The sequence below is a fragment of the Lutra lutra genome, chromosome 4 (genome assembly GCF_902655055.1).
Source record: "Lutra lutra chromosome 4, mLutLut1.2, whole genome shotgun sequence".
NCBI lineage: Eukaryota > Metazoa > Chordata > Mammalia > Carnivora > Mustelidae > Lutra > Lutra lutra.
In genome coordinates this window covers 117,345,716-117,363,850 of record NC_062281.1, presented here as the reverse complement: position 1 = coordinate 117,363,850, position 18,135 = coordinate 117,345,716, and the positions used below count along the sequence as shown (strand labels likewise).

At 45.6% G+C, this 18,135-nt stretch overlaps 1 protein-coding gene and 1 non-coding gene across 2 annotated transcripts; both read left to right on the top strand.

Annotated features, from left to right (window-relative positions):
* The first annotated feature begins 8,794 nt into the window (after positions 1-8,794).
* On the top strand, positions 8,795-10,955 carry LOC125097357 (uncharacterized). The gene is made up of 3 exons (XM_047724914.1): positions 8,795-8,989; positions 9,137-9,599; positions 10,228-10,955. The coding sequence occupies exons 1-3, from the start codon at positions 8,795-8,797 to the stop codon at positions 10,233-10,235; spliced, it is 666 nt and encodes a 221-aa protein (XP_047580870.1). The 3' UTR covers positions 10,236-10,955.
* TRNAR-UCU (transfer RNA arginine (anticodon UCU)) lies at positions 10,072-10,156 on the top strand. Its single transcript is given in 2 exon segments — positions 10,072-10,108; positions 10,121-10,156. It is a non-coding gene; the product is annotated as a tRNA-Arg (tRNA).
* Positions 10,956-18,135: the final 7,180 nt, after the last annotated feature.

Sequence of the window (18,135 nt, the reverse complement as noted above, 5' to 3'; positions counted from 1 at the left end):
TTTGTAACCCAGTTTGCAACATGGAGCTAGTTCTAGTGACCAGGGTAATATGGGTGCCAACCCAGCTGAATGGAGACTTGACCAACGGGAATGAACCCTGGCCCTTATTCCACACAGGCACTACCAGCCAGCTATCAGCCCTGGTCATGTTGTACCTGAAGAATGCATCCATCCATCCATGCTTCCATTTGTTCCAAACCTACATGAGTCATGTTCAAGACTCTGGCATGGAATCTGCTATGACAATACCCTGGAGGTCTATTTTATTGTTTACCACAGGCTTAAAAGTGACAAAACCTTAGCAACCAAGTAGGATTACCCAAAAAAAGAGAGGAGAAGAGCTGCCCTTCTCTTTATTTTTCTTTGTGCCTCCTCTTTGCTAGTGGATAACTTGATATTTATTAGCCCTTTCCTTTCTGGGAATTTCATGTCTACTGCTGGAGAGCTGAGAAAAAAGTCATGGTGACCCTACCACTATACAAACGAATTCACGGTTTTATAATCACAACATCAGGGATCCAAGAGTAAATCATGTGTATTCAAGAGCAAATATTCTAGAACAAGGGTGAGGCACTCAGCCAGAATATTTGCTACTGCTTGAGACTATCTATTTTAGACAATTTGAGAATATAAGAAAATGCATAGGACGAATCATTCCAAGGGGAAAGTGGGCAAGGCCCAAAGAATAGTAAAACAAGGAACATCCCAGTGGGCCTCCATGTCCTTCAGATGAACTGGGAGAAATTAGGACTCTAGTCCCAAATTTCTGAGTCATGATGGCAAATCTGATGTGAGGGTGGAAGTTTCCAGCTCAAAGTAATTTAATGTGAGAAGAACAAAGGTGAATCATTTCAACAGTCTTCCTTTCCAAAGTCTTTACGGATTGAAGTAGAGGCGCAAAAACACAGCTGTCATGTTAAAAAGGGGGCAGGAATGAATGTTAAAATATAGAGGCCATGGAAGCCAACTTCCAAGATGGACCCCAATATTCCTACCTCCTGATATTCACACCACTATGTAGTCTCCTCCTACACTGTATTAGAGTTGTTCTGTGTGACCAATAGACTATAATAGAAGTGATGGTCAGGACTGACCTAAGACCAGGTCATAAAGGACATGTGGTTTCTTCCTTGCTTGCTCGCTTTCTATCTTGGATGACTCTCTCTGGGGGATGTAGCCTGTGGAAAGGTCAAGGATCTGAGGCCTCCTGCCACCAGCCATGGGTGTGGCTAATCTTGGAAACAGATCCTCCAGCCCCAGTCAAACCTTCAGATAATTACAATCCCAAACCACCTCACAAGAGACCCTGAGTGTGAACCACTCAGCACACGCCCCCTGACCCACAGAAACTGTGAGGTAATAAATTCTTATTAATTTAAGTAGCTAAGGTCCAGGGTGATATGTTCATACAATAACAGACATCTATTATATCCCTTACCATCACATCAGTGTACATTAGAAGCTCAGTTAATTCCCATGACAGTCTTATGAAATGGAGATTATTTTCCCCATTTTTGAGGTGTGAAAATTCAGAGAGGTAGTTTCCCAGGGTCATAAACTGCTTCAAAGCCCACTAAATCGTGCTGCCTCACTCAGTCACACCTTCTCAGACTTTCTCCCTCTTCCTCCCATTAAGCTCCAGAGATGAGCCAGGCTGTCCTACCTAATGACAAGATTATACCATCATAGGGTGGGGGTGGATGAGGATTTGAAAACTACCCCTGCCTACAAAAATTTTATTCTTACATACCCCATGAAGCAGTTTTGAGAACTCAGGGGAGACAAGGTGAAGTAAATGGCATTCTAAAGCAATGGTAAATTGAATGCCTGAGTAGTTCAAATAGTTAAGCATCTGACTCTTGGTTTCTGCTCAGGTCATGATCTCAGGCTCATGATCTTAGGGTCATGAGATCAAGCCCCACACTGGGCTCCACTCTCAGCAAGGAGATTCTCTCTCTCCCTCTGCTTGAGATTCTCTCTCCCCCTCTGCCCCCCACACCAGACCCCCTCACCAGGCATGTGCACAATGCACGTGCACACTCTCTCTCTTTCTCTCAAATAAATAAATAAATCTCTAAAGTAATGACAAATAATCAAAATAACTAAAAAATGGACAATGTTTCTAAGAGTTTTTTTTTTTAATAAAGATTTTTATTTATTTAACAGAGACAGATCACAAGTAGGCAGAGAGGCAGGCAGAGAGAGAGAGGCAGGGGAAGCAGGCTCCCTACTGAGCAGAGAGTCCGATGTGGGGCTCAATCCCAGGACCCTGAGACCATGACCTGAGCGGAAGGCAGAGGCTTTAACCCACTGAGCCACCCAGGTGCCCCTAGACAATGTTTCTAATTAGAGCCAGAAATCTGATTGACAAATAACAAGACTGCCGTTGAGTAAAAGGGCTGTTGGTGTCATTTGTGGGCCTATGACAGACATGCTGTGGGGGAACAGCTGAGGCCCTGAAAGCTTGGACACCTCTGGCTGGAGGGACTTCCTTCTCAACTCAGCTTGAGGGCCCAGGTGCTGCCCTGAGGGAACTGAGGTCCTAAACCCTGTCCCCCAGTCTGACTCAGGAGAAAGGCAGCCTGGAGGGATGGTTCTGCCTATTCTAGAATGGACCCAACCTGGATTCTGCTGGCTATCACTAGCAATATACGTTTTCTTCCCTGATTCCCCACATAGTGGGAAGTAAAAGGACATAATTTCCTCTGAGCTAATGTTTTGGGCCAATAAATCAGATTGATTCTGAGCTTTTCTTGTTGTTGTTATTAAGATTTTATTTTTATGTAACCTCTATACCCAACATGGGGCCCAAACTCACAACCCTAAGTTCAAGAGTCATGCTCCACTGCTCCACTGACCAAGCTAGCCAGGTGACCCTGATTCTGAGCTTTTTGATGTAGTTTCAAAATCTGCTCAAGGATTTAAATTGGTGTTGATAACAGAAGCTGTAATTGGACTAATGAGAGTTTGAGAACCAGCGCTTCTCAAATTTTAATGCAAATGAATCACCTGGCAGATCTTATTAAAATGCAGATTCTGGTTTAGTCCAGCTCAACCTCTCCCCTCCCCCCCACCCCATCCCACATACCCAAGCCACATACTACACCCCAAGAGCCCAATTTGCCTCCCTGAACCCTCACCCCAACCTCCCAGAAGGAAAAAAGAAGAGAAGAGAAGAGAAGAGAAGAGAAGAGAAGAGAGAAAAGAAAAGAAAAGGAAAGGAAAGAAAAAAGAAAAATGCAGATTCTGAATTCAGCAGGTCTGGTCTGGAGCAGGTCTGAGAGCCTGCATTTCTCTCCAGCTCATAGGCTCTGCGGACGCTCCTGTGCCATGGTCACCACTTAGGAGGAATGGGCAGAAAACATCTGTTCTTAAACCTGGCCACATAGGAGAATCAACTGGGCAGTTTTTTTTAAAAATACAGATGCCAGGGCCCCACCACCAGAGACTCTATTTTCCTTGGACTTGGGAGCATCCTGGGCATCAGATTCTATCACGTGGCCAAGTCTGAGGCCCCCTGGTCTAACAGGTCTGTCTCCAGTTGCTGGTTCCCTCCTGATTTCCTCCCACACAGCAGCGGCCATAGTACAGAGTAACTGTGAATTTGGGGGCGAGGGGCCTGGCCCAGTCTTGCTGATCTCCCTGTGTCTGCCTTCCCATTGGGACAGGACCAATGCCTCTTGGAGGGTCATTGTAAGCATGGGGCCCATCTGCATACACATGGAGAGCTCAGAATGGGGCCTGCATGATTTATTACTTCATCATTACTCCCAACTGCTAGAGGATTAAAATTAGCTTAACTTTAGTAAATGGTTTTCCGTTGTTGGACCCAGGAGTGGGGAAAAGCCTCTGTTTGTTGAGAATGTGGAAGGAAGAGATGGGGAGAGGTTCAAGACCTGCTCCCCCAAATGGGGTCCCTGAAAGCAGAATTAGGACACAGCAGGTCAACTCGTCCTTCCACATGGTTGTTCAGGCAGTATTTAAGGAGTGCCCGCCGTGGACGGGGCATTGGGTGAAGCCTCAGGGAGAGCTGCCTAGAGGTAGAAAGCCAGGGTGTCTCACATTCCAGAGCTCCTAGTCTACCACAGAAGACAGGCTAGGCACGCACTTGCGGAACCTCCTTACTGCCTGTAGGACCCAGCCATTTACTCGGTGCCTACAGGAGCCTGCCCCCAGCGAGCCTACAGAAAGCCTGGTTCCTTCCCCACAAGGCGCCTATAGGGAAAGGAGACAGAAAAGCAAATAGAAAAGTGTACAGATTCCAAGGTGCTTTGGGAATCCAAAAAGGAGTCATTTCGCCCCCCCCCCCCCCAGCCCCCTGCCACCCCAGACAGAAGAATGGATGGGAATATTCTTGAAGGAAGTGAGGTAGGCTGCTACAGCCTTGCATTTGAAGCCCTTCCGGATCTTGGCCCCAGTGACTGTCCCAGAAGTCTGTCTTGCCGGGTCAAGTACATTTCCTGTGCCCATCCATGCTCTCCTGTCTGACTTTGCTCAAGACTGCAAGGTACGTGGGAGCGGTACACCATGTGTCTTCCTCACCCATGTCCACAGAGACCAGTGCAAAGACCGGCTGAAGGCTCACATGAATAAACGTGCAGTGTGCAGGCTCAAAGCTTGACCAAACTCAGAGACTCAGGCCAGGCGTGGCCTTCGTGCAGCTGGCTCGCCAGCTGGTGATGACTGCCCCCTTCCGGAGCTCTGCTTAGAAGCGTGCTCAGTCCCCCAGTCAACCCAGCCTAGAGTTCCGAACGGGCGGGGCCTGCCACAGACACCACACACCCGCTTCTACCCCAGTTTCCCTTGTGACTAGACCCCCGTCTCTGAACACCAGCCTGAGTCTGAGACTCTCAACCAGCTCTTCCCAAGCCCTTCCCTTTGGGGACTGGTTCCCCTTGCATTTATCCTCAGCTGTGATTTCTGTCCTCTTGAGAATGGGCTGATGGCACAGAACTGACCCCAGCCTTTTCTGGTAGCACCTTTTCCTCTCGCACCTACTGCAATGGAGGCCAAGTTAGCTAGACCCTTTTTCACACCGTGCCCTGGACTGCTCAGCCTCTCTCATTTTCCCAGCCTGTCCTATCTTCCTCCTCACATTCCCTAGGCCCTATGCTCACCCCCGCCAGTAGCCTCACACAAGTTGTCCCCAGGTTAGAGAGTCTTTTCAAATGCAGCCTCTTCCCTCATTCCCCCCTCTCTGGATGTAAGTCTTCTCTCCTTTGAAGTCCCTGCACCTGCACCTCACTTGGAGACCTCCTGACCTCGAATCACAGTTGTTGGTTTACCTGTGGTCATTTCTAGTAGGCTGTAAACCAAGCACACATCTTTATTTGTATCTCAAGGAGGTCCTCCATCACCGCTTGCTGAAGAGATGAAGAAGCCCAAGAAAACACCAAGCACAAACTAAGTGAAATTGAATGGTCTCTCTGACGCTTGGCCTGTTCCCCCCAACTCAGCCTGCCCACCACCCCCATCAATCATTCGAAAGCATTGTCATTCTATAGCACACACCAAAGAAACTAGTGGCTCCCCATTGCCTATAGCATTAAATCCACATTCCTTATCCTGAATCAAGCCTTCCCCCAGCCACTTTGCCACATCTGGCTTCAGTCCCTACTTGTCCCACCTCATCTCCTGACACTTTCAAGTCCTCACCCCAGCAGTACTTCTTTAAGGGCCGATTTGTCCCTCTTTTCTATCTTAATGTCTAGAGCTCTTCATCCTGGGAAATTTTATTTTCCTTTCCTCATTCCCGTCTTACCACCTGTGTAGTTTGGTTATTGGTCTGGCTAAGAACTCAGTGCTAAGATTTTTTAGGATAAGAAGGGCCATCATGCAAATGCTGAGAGATTCTGTCCGAAAAAAAAAAAAAAAATCCTTGTTTTGGAAAATCATGCGGTTGCACATGTGAAAATGAGAACCCACTCAAGGTTCCTGGGACAGAACCCTGAGGAGATCATGAAGCTGAAGGTAAATGTTTGCAGTTTTCAGTCTGAGAAGCTGGGTGTTCTGTTTGGTAACACAACCATGTCTACAGGGTAGGGAGATGGATAACGTGTCTTGAGTTGCAACAAATTTAGCTGATACTGTATCTGAACTTTGGTTTGTTCCTGCAGAGTGTGGGATTTCTTTATGGGGAGTTGCTTGCTAATAATAACAGCAAACAGTTGTTACATACTTACTATGTGCCAGCCTGAGATAAAGCCTTGCAAGGATTAAGTCCTGTAATCCTCACAACAAATTTGGGATATTTCAGACGAGGAAAAGAAAGCTCTGAGAAGTTGGGAAGCATGTCTTACAAGAAAGAATCACAGCCAAGATGTGCACGCCAAGAGTTTGAGTCCACAGTCTATGCTCCACAGAACACATCTTTGTTTTTTTTTAAATCTCATCCTTTTAAAACTTCTTTTTTGGGGTATGCTTCCTAAGGAATATTGTCATACATGCTTATTACTTGGGAGTGCAAACTCAAAAACCCTTTACTGGCAGGAGTGCCCACCACACTTTGCCATTGGTTTTCATGTGTTGTATTGCATTATTTGCTTTTGCTTCATTTTCATTGGTCATATTTCTCTCAAGGAATTTGAAGTCTCTTTGGATTGTGTCTTAAACTTCCACTCTGTCTCCTACACCAGGCCCAAGTCTCCCTAAACACTCACTGAACTGAATTAAACCGATATTCCAATGACCTTCTCCCGCTGCCAGTGAAAATATATAACAGCATAGATTTCTAGACCTTCTGGGGCAGGCTGGAGCTGTTACCAAGCCCTGCAAATAGAACAACATAGCAACTTAAAAATAATTCTACTGTGCAAACATGAAAAGTGTTACTGCAGTCTCCCAGAGGTGTATAATGCATTTGAACTTTAAAACACCAAATTGAACTTGTATTTAATTTAGGGTTTTGCTCTTCAGGAAGCTCAAAATGCCCCTGGGCGATCTGTCGCCTTGGAGGTAGTTATAGTGTGTCTTTGGCTCCCTCTGCCGGCAAAAATGAAAAAGTAAATTTTTTTTTTTTTTTTTTTTTTTTTTTTAAATTTGAAGAAATTCTGTAATGTCTGATGTCTACTGCATGTACTGCCTGAGGAAATTCACCTCAGGGTCAGAAAAGGTTTCGGAAAACTTACTGAATCTTTCTCCTCTGGTGGCAACTAAACATACATTTTCATTCCTTTTACATGCTAACATTGCTGCCTATGAAGCTAGATTCACTATAACCTGCTTACTAATTGTCATAGAACACACATAGCTTGTTCCACTGTGGCTTTCCCAGTCTTCTGTCTGGGGGTAAAAAGTACAACTTTGATCGCTAGCAGGGTTTGTCACATAAGCCTTGTTCTCCCTCCCAGTTTGCTAACCCTGTATCTTGGTAATGTTTTCTGTGACAGGACAAGGGGGTCTTAACTAGTGAGAGGAACCAAATATCTAAAAGTCTTTGATTCATCAAGTGGAATTAGGAACACATGCATCTTTCCCTAGTATGTTGTATCTTTCCCAATGCCCCCTTTCCAGAACCTTTTTTTTTTTTTTCAATTTTATCTATTTGACAGAGAGAGAGAGCACACAAGCAAGGGAGTGGCAGTCTAGGCAAGAGGGAGAAGCAGGCTCCCCAGTGAACAAGGAGCACAATATGGGACTTGATCCCAGATTCCAGGATCATGATGTGAGCCAAAGGCTGATTTGATGCCTAACCCACTGAGCCATCCAGGCTCCCCTTCCCAGAACCTTTATATCTGAGTCTAAAGTGTTACTTAGTTATGTCAATGACTGATCACTTGAGAGCTGGCTCCAACGCCCCTAGGCAGAGTTTCTCTATGTGGTGTTCGCACAGGAGCACTGAGGCCTCTCTTCCCCTGTATCTTCATGTTCAACTCCAAGCATCAGTGAAGACTGAGATGCCGCCAGTGTCTGGTACATTGCAGAGTTCAACCAAGATTTGTTTACATAAATATGGTGTAAAGTCATACTCTATTTTGTGGGCTAATTTTGTATATGTGAGAATTCCTTGATAATGCAAAGATGTATTTTACTTCATTAATCTTAAAGGGGGTATAACAATGCTATACATAAAATGTTTGTTGTCAAGGAGTGTTACTTGTATTACAGCGGAATGAAACAGGCCTGGCAGAGTTCAGCCATTTACTGTTTGGAGGGGCAATCTACCATGGGCCCTTAGCACCCTTGCACAATCTTGCCACATATGCTAAGAATGCAAGACCCTGTTCATGTGGGCCATGTCTCAGGGTTGTGCTTGCAGTGAGCAAACTTGAAGGATGAGGGTGTCTCCCCGTGGGACAAAGAGAAGGCCTGCTTACTGCTTGCTCCATAATGGTGCGTTCCCCAAGTTTACCATTCCTCTCCTGTAACACAACCCATTTTGTGAGCAAGCATCCATCTAGACCCATCTGCTTCATTCCTGGGAGAACTGGGGTTCAGAAAACCAACATAAACATGTTGATACCCTGGCTACTGCTTTTGCTGTAACAGTCTTTCATTTCTGACCCAGTATTCTCTTGTGTGCTCGGTCAGGATCCATGAAAATGACAAGCAGACATGTTAACCTGAAAGGAGGGTAAAATCTCAGATGCTTCACAGTTCTTGATACTTACTTTCTGGGTGTCAGTACACAATTAATTTAACCTCTCTTAGCTGCAGTGTCCTTTATAAAGGGGACAAGAGTACCTGCCTTGCGGCACTATTGTGGGGTTAAGAAAGAATGGAAAGATCCCTACCACACTAGAATCTTCCTGGGAATTCTTCTCTTCAGAACACTGACAGGGATTGCTTTGCTTTGATGGCCGAAGATGCTAGGCAGGGACGAGCGGCGTGGACCACGGTCTGGATTGTGGCTGACCTTGGTTTGGTGCAGAAGTGGGCCGTGGAGCTACCTCAAGAGCGCGCGCAGCGGCGCCACAGCAATTGCTACGTGGGCGGGGCTCGGAAAGCCGCAACTGATTGGAGCGGGAAGCCAGGGATTTTGTCTGCAGCGGTTGCATAGCAACCACGCAGTATTTACTTAGATTGTTTATTTCAAGTGGCTTCGGGGCCGTGCAGAAGAGGACGACTGGGTGTGGGGGGCACTGAAGACCCCACCCCCCTACCCCATCACCCACCTGATTCCTGGCGACGGTGCCAGTCCAAGGAGCGTCTGTCTCGGCCGCCGCCCTCCCCCCACCCCAGAGCAATCCCGCGGCCGCGCTCGGGCGCGCGCCCTCCAGCCACACGCATCCGCACACGCAGGCTCCCGGCGCTCCCACGCGCGCAACCACTCTCGCGGCCGCCGCCCACGCAGCCGCGTGCTCTCGGCGCGCGGGTTGGGGGTGGCTGCGCGGCACCCGTGGAGGCGGCTCCCGGCACTTGGATGAGCTCTCAGAGGATGCTGCGGCGCGGGGCGCGTCGCCCCCCTCAGTCCACCAGAGCCCGGATACCTCAGAAATTCGGCTCTGGGTCTGTGGGGAGCGAAATGCAACCCAAACCCCATTTTACTGAACCCTGCGCAAATAAAACTCGCACAAGCACGCACACAGACGCCGCCGCGGCCCGCCGGGGAAGAGTCCGGCACCCGGGAGGGGCCGCCGTTCGAGATCGGCCGCTAAAAGGTGCGACGTAAGTGCCGGGCGCTACCGGACCGGCTTAACCGCGCAACGGCCGGCCTGGTTCCGCGTCGCCGGGGCCGGGGCCCGGGCGGGGCGTGACCGGCCGCCGGAGAGAGCCGGTAGGCGGGGGCGCTCGGGGCAGGAAGGGACCGGGGGGGCGGGGAACAGCGCGGGGTTGAGTCGTCCTGCGCGGCCGTGTCCTGGGCAGGCCGGAGACGGGGCTGCGGTAGCCCTCAGACCGACCGACCGACCGGGGCCCGGCGGACTTGCGGGTCTGGTCGACCTTGTGAGAGTCAGCTGCTGGCGAAGCACGGGCGCCTGCGGCTCACGTTCGGTGGCTGCTGCCCAGGCTTGCCATGCCCTGGCCTCGGCGACACAGACAGGAGGCTGGGGGGGCGGCTGAGGAGGTGGTGGGAAGGGCGCGGGGCCGTCGCCTCTGGCTTAACAGAGCAGATGCGCGAAGACTCCAACAGGTGGCTCCGTGGCGCAATGGATAGCGCATTGGACTTCTAGAGGCTGAGGACATTCAAAGGTTCCGGGTTCGAGTCCCGGCGGAGTCGCAGTTTTTCCCTCCGCTTATTTAACTTATTTTCTGACCCCGTCATTTATCTCCTCCCTCTTTTTTTCCTAGGCGGTTGAACTTGCGTCCTCTTCTCTGCCCTTTCTCCTCTTGTGAGCGGCTTTTGCAGCCGTTCCACCACTAGCCGCTCGCGCCGGGTACGCCCGCCCCACGCCTGGCTTCCTCAGCTGGGTGGGTCAGGCCAGCTCTCGGCGGAGCCTGATCCAGGAACTGCGAGGAGCCGCTCCGGGCGGCGGCCAAGCCAGATCTCGCGGTTTCGGCCCAAAGGTGGTCCGGTCTCGGGTGTTCCGAGGAGCTGCCCACACGCTCCAGGGCTCACACCCCTTTGCCCTGGTCCGCGACCGAGACCGCGACTGCTAGGGAAGGAGGGCGAGGAAAGGATGAGAAAACACGCCTACACCGTGATCTGCGCGGTGCTGGCTGGTTGCCTTTCCAGCCCAGAAGGCTTCAAAATTGTCACGTACCGGAACCCCCAGTGGGATCCTGTCAGATATGCAGATTTCCGGGCCTCACCGCGGAGCTCAGTTCAGCTGACTGGGGACCGGGCCCAGGAATCTGCATTTCTGATAAGAATACCCGCTGTTCTTCCCCAAGATTCGAGTGCGAAGAGCTCCGAGGTCCATTCTGCCGGTGAGCATCTGCAGGCAGGGATCGCTATCTTGTCTCTCCTCCCCTGACAACACATGGGTTTGCATGAGAGTTGGGTTCCTTCTTACGCAATGCGAATCAATGAATGAATGAATGGGATTTTCAAAATTCATTGTTAACAAACTCTGCTGTACATAATGTTAATAAGTTAGCATTTATTTAGCATTTAGCATTTGTTATATAACAGGTACTATTCAAGTGCTTTATGCATTTTAAAGCATTTAATCCTCCTGACGACCCTACCAGGTTGGTATTATCCCCTTTCATGGAAGGGGCATTTGAGGCAGGTTAAGTAACTTGTCCAGGAATACACAACTAATAAGCAGCTTGCCAAAATGCCTGGGTCTTTGGGTAAAACCATAATTCTGTATTGTCTTTTCACATGAGCCTTAGTTAAAGCTAATCTGGTTCTAATCTTAGGAGATACTTTGTTGGAGTCATGTTATTTTATAGATTAATATATGGAGAATTGAACTAATTCTGTTGAATCTTCCTATTTAAGAGAAGCAGGGGTGGGGGGAAGAACATATATACTTTTCCATTTGTTCAGTCCTTCTGTGCTCTTCAGAAGTATGTTAAAGTTTTCTGTCTATATATATATATTGATTTATTTGTTAACTTTATTTCTAGAGTTTCTTTTTTGTTGAGATCTTTTCTTCCATTTTATATATATATATTTTATAAAGATTTTATTTATTTGACAGAGAGAGAGAGAGAACAAGCACAAGCAGGGGGAGTGGCAAGTAGGGGAAGAAGCAGGCTCCCTGCTGAGCAAGGAGCCCAATGCAGCGCTCAATCCCAGGACCCTGGGATCATGATCTGAGCTGCAGGCAGAGCCGTAATTGACTGAGCCATCCAAGCGTCCCTTCCATTATATGTTCTAAGTGATTTTTGCTTGTATATAAGAAGGCTTTTGATATTTTAAAAATAATTTTATATCCAGCCATCTTGATTGAACTATTTTACTATTTAAAGTGATTTTTCAGGGGCACCTGGGTGGTTCGGTGGGTTAAGCCTCTGCCTTTGGCTCAGGTCATGATCTCAAGGTCCTAGGATCGAGCCTGGAATTAGGCTCTCTGCTCAAGGGGGAGCCTGCTTCCCTTCCTCTCTCTCTGCCTGCCTCTCTGCCTACTTGTGATCTCTGTCAAATAAATAAATAAAATTAAATAAATACATAAATAAATAAATGATTTTTCAGTTCCAAACCATGGGATACTACTTCACATCCACCAGAATGGCTGTAATTAGAAAGACAGGGGTGCCTGGGTGGCTTAGTCAGTTAAGTGTCTGGTCATCACCTCAGGGTCCTGGGATTGACCCCCACATTGGGCTCCCCGATCATCCAGGGAGTCTGTTTCTCCTCTGCCCCAACGCTTGTGTGTGCACTCCCCCCACCCTCAAATAAATCTTTAAAAAAAAAAAAAAGACAATAACAAGTGTTGGCATGGGTGTGGAGAAGTTAGAACCCTCATACATTGCTGGTAGGGATGTAAAATGGTACAGTCTCTTTGGAATATAGTTGGCAATTAATCAAAAGTTTATACAGAGTTACTATATAACCCAGCAGTTTCATGTCTAGGTATATACCCAAGAGAAGTGAAAACATATGTTAACACAAAAATCTGCACATGATTGTTCATAGTAGCATTATTCTTAATAAACAAAAAGTAAAACAACCCAAATGTCCATCAGCTGATGAGTGGATAAACAAAATGTGGTACATCCATACAATGGAATATTATTATTCAGCATTAAAAAATGAAATACTGATTCATGTTGCAACATGGATAAACCTTGAAAACTACGCCAAGTAAAAGAATCCAGTCGTAAAAGACCACACATTATATGATTCCATTTATATAAAATATCCTAAATAGGCAAATCTATTAAGACAGAAGTTAATTGTTGCCAAGTGCTGGGCCTAAGGGGAATGTGAAGTGACTGTGTATTTAATGGGATTTTTGGGGAGTGACAGAAATGTTCTGGAATAAGCAGTGATAATTGCATAACTCTGCATATACAAAAACCCAGTGTACTGCATATTTTTAAAAGACTGAATTTTATGGTATGTGAATTATATTTCAATTTTTTAAAAGGAAAAGTAGTTTTTCCAGTTGACTGTTGTTTTCTGGAAATATATGACTCACAATTGATTATATTTTTCTAATTCTTATGCCACATTATTATTTCTCTTATAATAGCATCTGGTGTTATCTCCAAAAAATATTAATTTCTGTGATGATGGTGATAGTAGACTGAGCTATCCTGTATCTGACCATTAAAGGAATGCTTCTCCACTAAGCATGATGCTAGTTTTTGGGGTGTTCCTGCACACACACACATGCATACACACACACACACACACACACACACACACACACACACACACACATTTATCACATTAAGAAACCATCCCTAGTTGTCAGTAATCTATGGAGGTTTTTTCCTTTGATCTGTTATTACTATGCAATATATTAACAGATTTTTCTAATATTTAACCCTTCTTGCATTTCTGAAGTGGATCCTACTTGGTTGTGATGCATATTTATTTCAGTATTCTAATATTTTTCATTTTTGTGTATTTGGAAAAATTGACATTTATTTATCTAGCATAAATGCAGTATTATTTAGAATGGCCCAAACTAGAAATAACCTAGATGTCTATCAATACTGAACTGTTTGTAAACAAACAGACTCATAAATACAGAGAACAAACTTGGTGGTTGCTGGGAGTAGAAGGATGGGAGAAATAGGTAAAGGAGATTAAGAGGTACAAACTTCGGTTTTAAAATAAGTCGCAGGGGACACCTGGGTGGCTCAGTCGGTTAAACGGCTGCCTTCAGCTCAGGTCATGATTCCAGGGTCCTGGGATCGAGTCCCACATCGGGCTCCTTGTTCAGCCGGCCTGCTTCTTTCTCTCTGCCTGCTGTTCCTCCTGCTTGTGTTCTCTCTCTGACAAATAAATAAAAATCTTAAAATAAGTCATGGGGATGAAAAGTACAGAATAGGAGCATATAATCAATATTGTAATATGTATGGTGACGGATGATGACTGCACTTACGGTGAGCATTGTGTAACATAAAGAATTGTCAATCACTGTGTTGTACGCTTGAAACTCATAAATGCCAACTACACTTCAATTAAAAAATTTTTTAAAATAATGAACTGTCTGACAAAAGTAGAGTGGTATAATTGAATACAATGCAGACCTTTTAAAATTGAGGAGGATGTATATATACCACTATGGAAAAATATCCCAGATTATATGAAAAAAGCTGGTATGAAAATAAGTGTGTCTAATGTGATTGTACTTGTGTTAAATAATGCAAATAATAGTAGTAATAACATGTGCCTTACTATGACTGTGTGTGCATAAGAACTTTCTGGAAGTATATACAGTTAACAGTGCTGGACCAGGAGGAGCAATGATAATAAGGGAGGGAAGGCTTGTTTTACTTTATATCTCATTTTAATGTTTGAATTTTTTCATAACAAGCCAATCTTATCCTTGTAATAAAAAAGTCAAGTTAAAAAAAACCAAACAAACAGCGAAAACAAAACCCAATACTAATGATGAAGGGGAAAAAAAAATTGTTCCTAGATCACTTTCACATGGGCAGCTCTGATACTGCTTACCCACTGAAGTTTTTCTGAATTGCAGTCAACATTTATTGACTCCTTACATTTCACTATATGCTGGATCTCAGCCATAAGTATACATTTTAGGAGATCCCCTCGTTAAAAGTGGAGAAATTTAAGCAAAATCTCTCTTTATAGTGGTTTTAGCAAGTAGCATGTCCTGAAGTTCTTGTACATGTTAAGGACTGTGAATTGCTTTTGGGGAGGCAGCACTGAGCTTAGATATGTGCCTTCCAGCCCCGCTCAGGCTATAGTGTGGATGCCTGGTGGGAGGAGAACAGGACTGGAAGCTGGGAGATCAATTCAGGGCAGGTGGAGTTGTCCAGGTAAGAAAAGGTGGAGGCTGGAACTAGGGAGGTGGTCTGGAGAAACCCAGAGCACAGACATTTGAGGGATAGGCAAGAATGAGTTTTTCAGAGTCTAGGAAAAGGCAGCAGGAGAGGTAGGAAGAGAACAAGAAGAAAGTATTCTACTTGACCAAGCAAGTTGCCTCTAGAGAAAGAGAGTCAAGAGGAAAAGCGAAACCTGTAACATTTTTCTAGATACCAACAAGTTTAGTTAGCCCTTGCCATTTAATTATTCCCCAAGTCCTACTAAATAATAATTATCCCCATTTTAGAGATGAGAAAATTAAGATGGAAAGATGTTATGGGAGTAAGGTGAAAAGATTAGCCGAGGAATGATGGGAAAACATCTGCTCTTTGGAGGCAGGTAGGAAGAGGGCAGGGATAAAAGCATGAAGATGAAGGGACAATTAAAGGCGTTAGTTGTGGAAGATGTTTACTTTGGGCTCTTTTACAGCTCTGCCTCACATTCCCAGGATTCAGGAAGGTATTGACTAAGAGGGAGTTGCCCCAGGGCAGGGAGACACTCCTATATTGCTGCCCGTGGTCCAAACACACTCAAAGGACCAAAGGCCAGGAGTGATTACATTTCAGCTTCCACCTGACCCGGGGCTTTCTACATCCATCACTATTTTAAAAATATTTTATAATCTCATTCGTCCTCAACTGGATATATATTTTTGAGTATTAGCTTTGTTCAAAGAACCACAATGGAAAGAAATACAAAGGTGAGAGAGACAAGAGTGCATTTTCAAGAGTTCACCCTAGTGTGGGGGGCAGGGAGCCATGCATTGATTATCCCACTGATTAGGATTGGCTTTGGTAGCAGGGAATTCAAAATAATGGATTCGACCAGATGGAGATTTCTTACTCATGTGAAAGTTCAGGCTTTGGCAACTACTTGGTCATGAGAGATGAGATCTAGGCTCCTTTTTATTCTTTCATCTTAAAATGAAGCTTTTTTACCTGATATACCAGAAGACTGCTCCTCCCCTGCCATCAGGTCAACATCCTAGTTAGTGGGAAGAAGAGAAAGGGACAGAGCCTCACTTCAAGCTCACCCTTCTCTGAGGGACACTTCCCAGAAGCTGGACATACCACTTTCATTTACATCCCATGGAAAGGTGAGAATCATAGCTTTTTTTTTTTTTTTTTTCCCAGGTAGCCACATTCCCAGGTAAAAATCACATCTGTAACTGGCAAAGAAAGGGGAAAAGTTCAGCAGTTTTTGCTGGTGATGTGGAAACAGGTATGCAGATAGCCATAATGCAAGGTTAAAATAAAAGTGTGAGTTATTACTAGCTCTGTGTGACCTTAGGCAGGTTACTCTCCGTGCCTCTTGTTCTTCACTTATAAAATGAGGATAATAGTAGCACCTACTTAGGTTTACCTAAGGTTACCTGAATTGTTATATATGTATGTCTCATAGATACATACATGCATAAACAGTTACATAAAAACCTGCTATATAAAAAATACCCGCTATATTTGTAAGTTCTTAGAATAGTGCCTAGTAGTAAGTGCTACATAGGTGTTTGTTAAATACAATAAAAAAGAAAAAACCACTCAAATGGGAATTTCAAGAGTGTACACATCAGTAGAGAAAATCTGATAAAACATTTTATGAAGAAATGTTGACTATCAATTCTGTGATGCCTGGGACATACCCCCAGCAGTGTGCCTTGCACAGAGTAGATGCTCAGAATACTGTTGGTTTTTTTTTTTTAAATTTGTTTGACAGAGATCGCAAGTAGGCAGAGAGAGAAGGAAGCAGGCTCCCTGCTGAGTAGAGAGCCCGATGTGGGACTTGATCCCAAGATGCTGGGATCATGACCTGAGCCAAAGGCAGAGGCTTTAACCCACTGAGCCACCCAGGTGCCCCAGAATACTGGCTTCTTATAAGTTTGAAAGGTCATGTGTTTTGTTAGGTGGGAAAGAAGCAAGGGATATTTTAGGTGGGGTTAACCATGTGAATAGATATAAAAGGTAAAAAAACCTCACTGTATCTGGCAGAGTGGCTGGCATGCCTAGAACTCATGCTCACTGACTGAAAACTCCATATCAACTAGTTTGGTTTGGCTGACGTGTATCAGTTGGGTCCAGGCAGAAAAATGCATTGCTCTAAGGAATTTAATAAAGGGGATTCTTTATTGATGGTGATGGAAGCGCTAAAAGTGTGGCAACCCAGAGATTGGAAAAGTAGGAAACCTCAGTCACCCTTAGTGCCACAGGGTCTTTGGGAAGAGATGGTGTTACCAGAACCCAGAAGCCTGGGCCATTCAGTGGCAGAGGGCTGCCTGGTGGAGACTGGGAAATGGCAGAGCCCCAACCCAATCTAAAGCCGGACAGAAATACCCTGACTTGTCCCCTCTCCTGCCATCCTGTCTTGGGTCAGTGCCTTACTGGGAAGCTAGTTGGTAAGTGAATGTGGATTCAGGGGCTATGTCTTCTTCACTGGTGTACCCTGATGCTTCAATAGTTTTTAACACTCAATTTTGTGGTGACTGGCTGGCTTTCAGACGAATGAATTTGGTGGAAAGTAATCAGAATTGAATAAAAGAACTGTGGAGCAGCAGTGAAAGCCCAGCCGAAGAGTCTGTAGTTTATGAGAGTTTCCCAAAGCTCAGTAATCTGGACATTTAAGAAATAGTGGGTGTTTCCCTGGCCGGGCCTGGCAGGTGACAGTAACAGAAAAAAGTAGAGAACAGAGAGACCATGGGATACAAAGAATTTTTTGAGATGTCTGACTGATTGGGTCCAGACTGGTTAGGAGGAAAATGTATCCTGATGGGTGGAGGATTGGGAGAGTAAGAGCAGGTGCAATGCTTGAGATCAGGACTTCACAATCTCTGGGGGTGGGGCCCAGGCATCCATATTATTGAAGCCATTTCAGGTAATTCCAAAGTGCAGCCAAGGCTGGATTGGAAGGAGGAAGAAGGCTAGGCACCTGGGTGGCTTAGTTGGTTAAGCATCTGCCTTTGGCTCAGGTCTTGATCCCAGGGTGCTGGGATCCAGATACCACCCCCCTTCCCCGCCCAGGCCCCTGCTCAGCAGGGGGTCTGCTTCTTCCCTTGCCCCTCCTCCCACTTGTTCTCTTTATCTCTGTGGAATAAATCAAATCTTTAAAAAGAAAATAAAAGGGAAGGCTAACAGATTGGGGTACCCTGAGAGTTCAGAATCTTGACCTTTGAAGTTTCAAGTAACAAATCTAAGGCAATGATAGCAATTGACTGAAGTTGAGTGGAAATGAGGGTAACTGGAATTGATGACATTGAATTTGAGACTGAGGAACTGTAGGGTCATTTTGATTATCATGTTTTTCATTGA

Bases quoted from the DNA above. Each gene is read 5' to 3' on its own strand.
- LOC125097357 (XM_047724914.1), top strand. From the start codon at position 8,795: ATGGCCGAAGATGCTAGGCAGGGACGAGCGGCGTGGACCACGGTCTGG. The intron at 8,990-9,136 runs GTTGCATAGCAA...CGACGGTGCCAG, and splicing joins CAGGGATTTTGTCTGCAGCG to TCCAAGGAGCGTCTGTCTCG.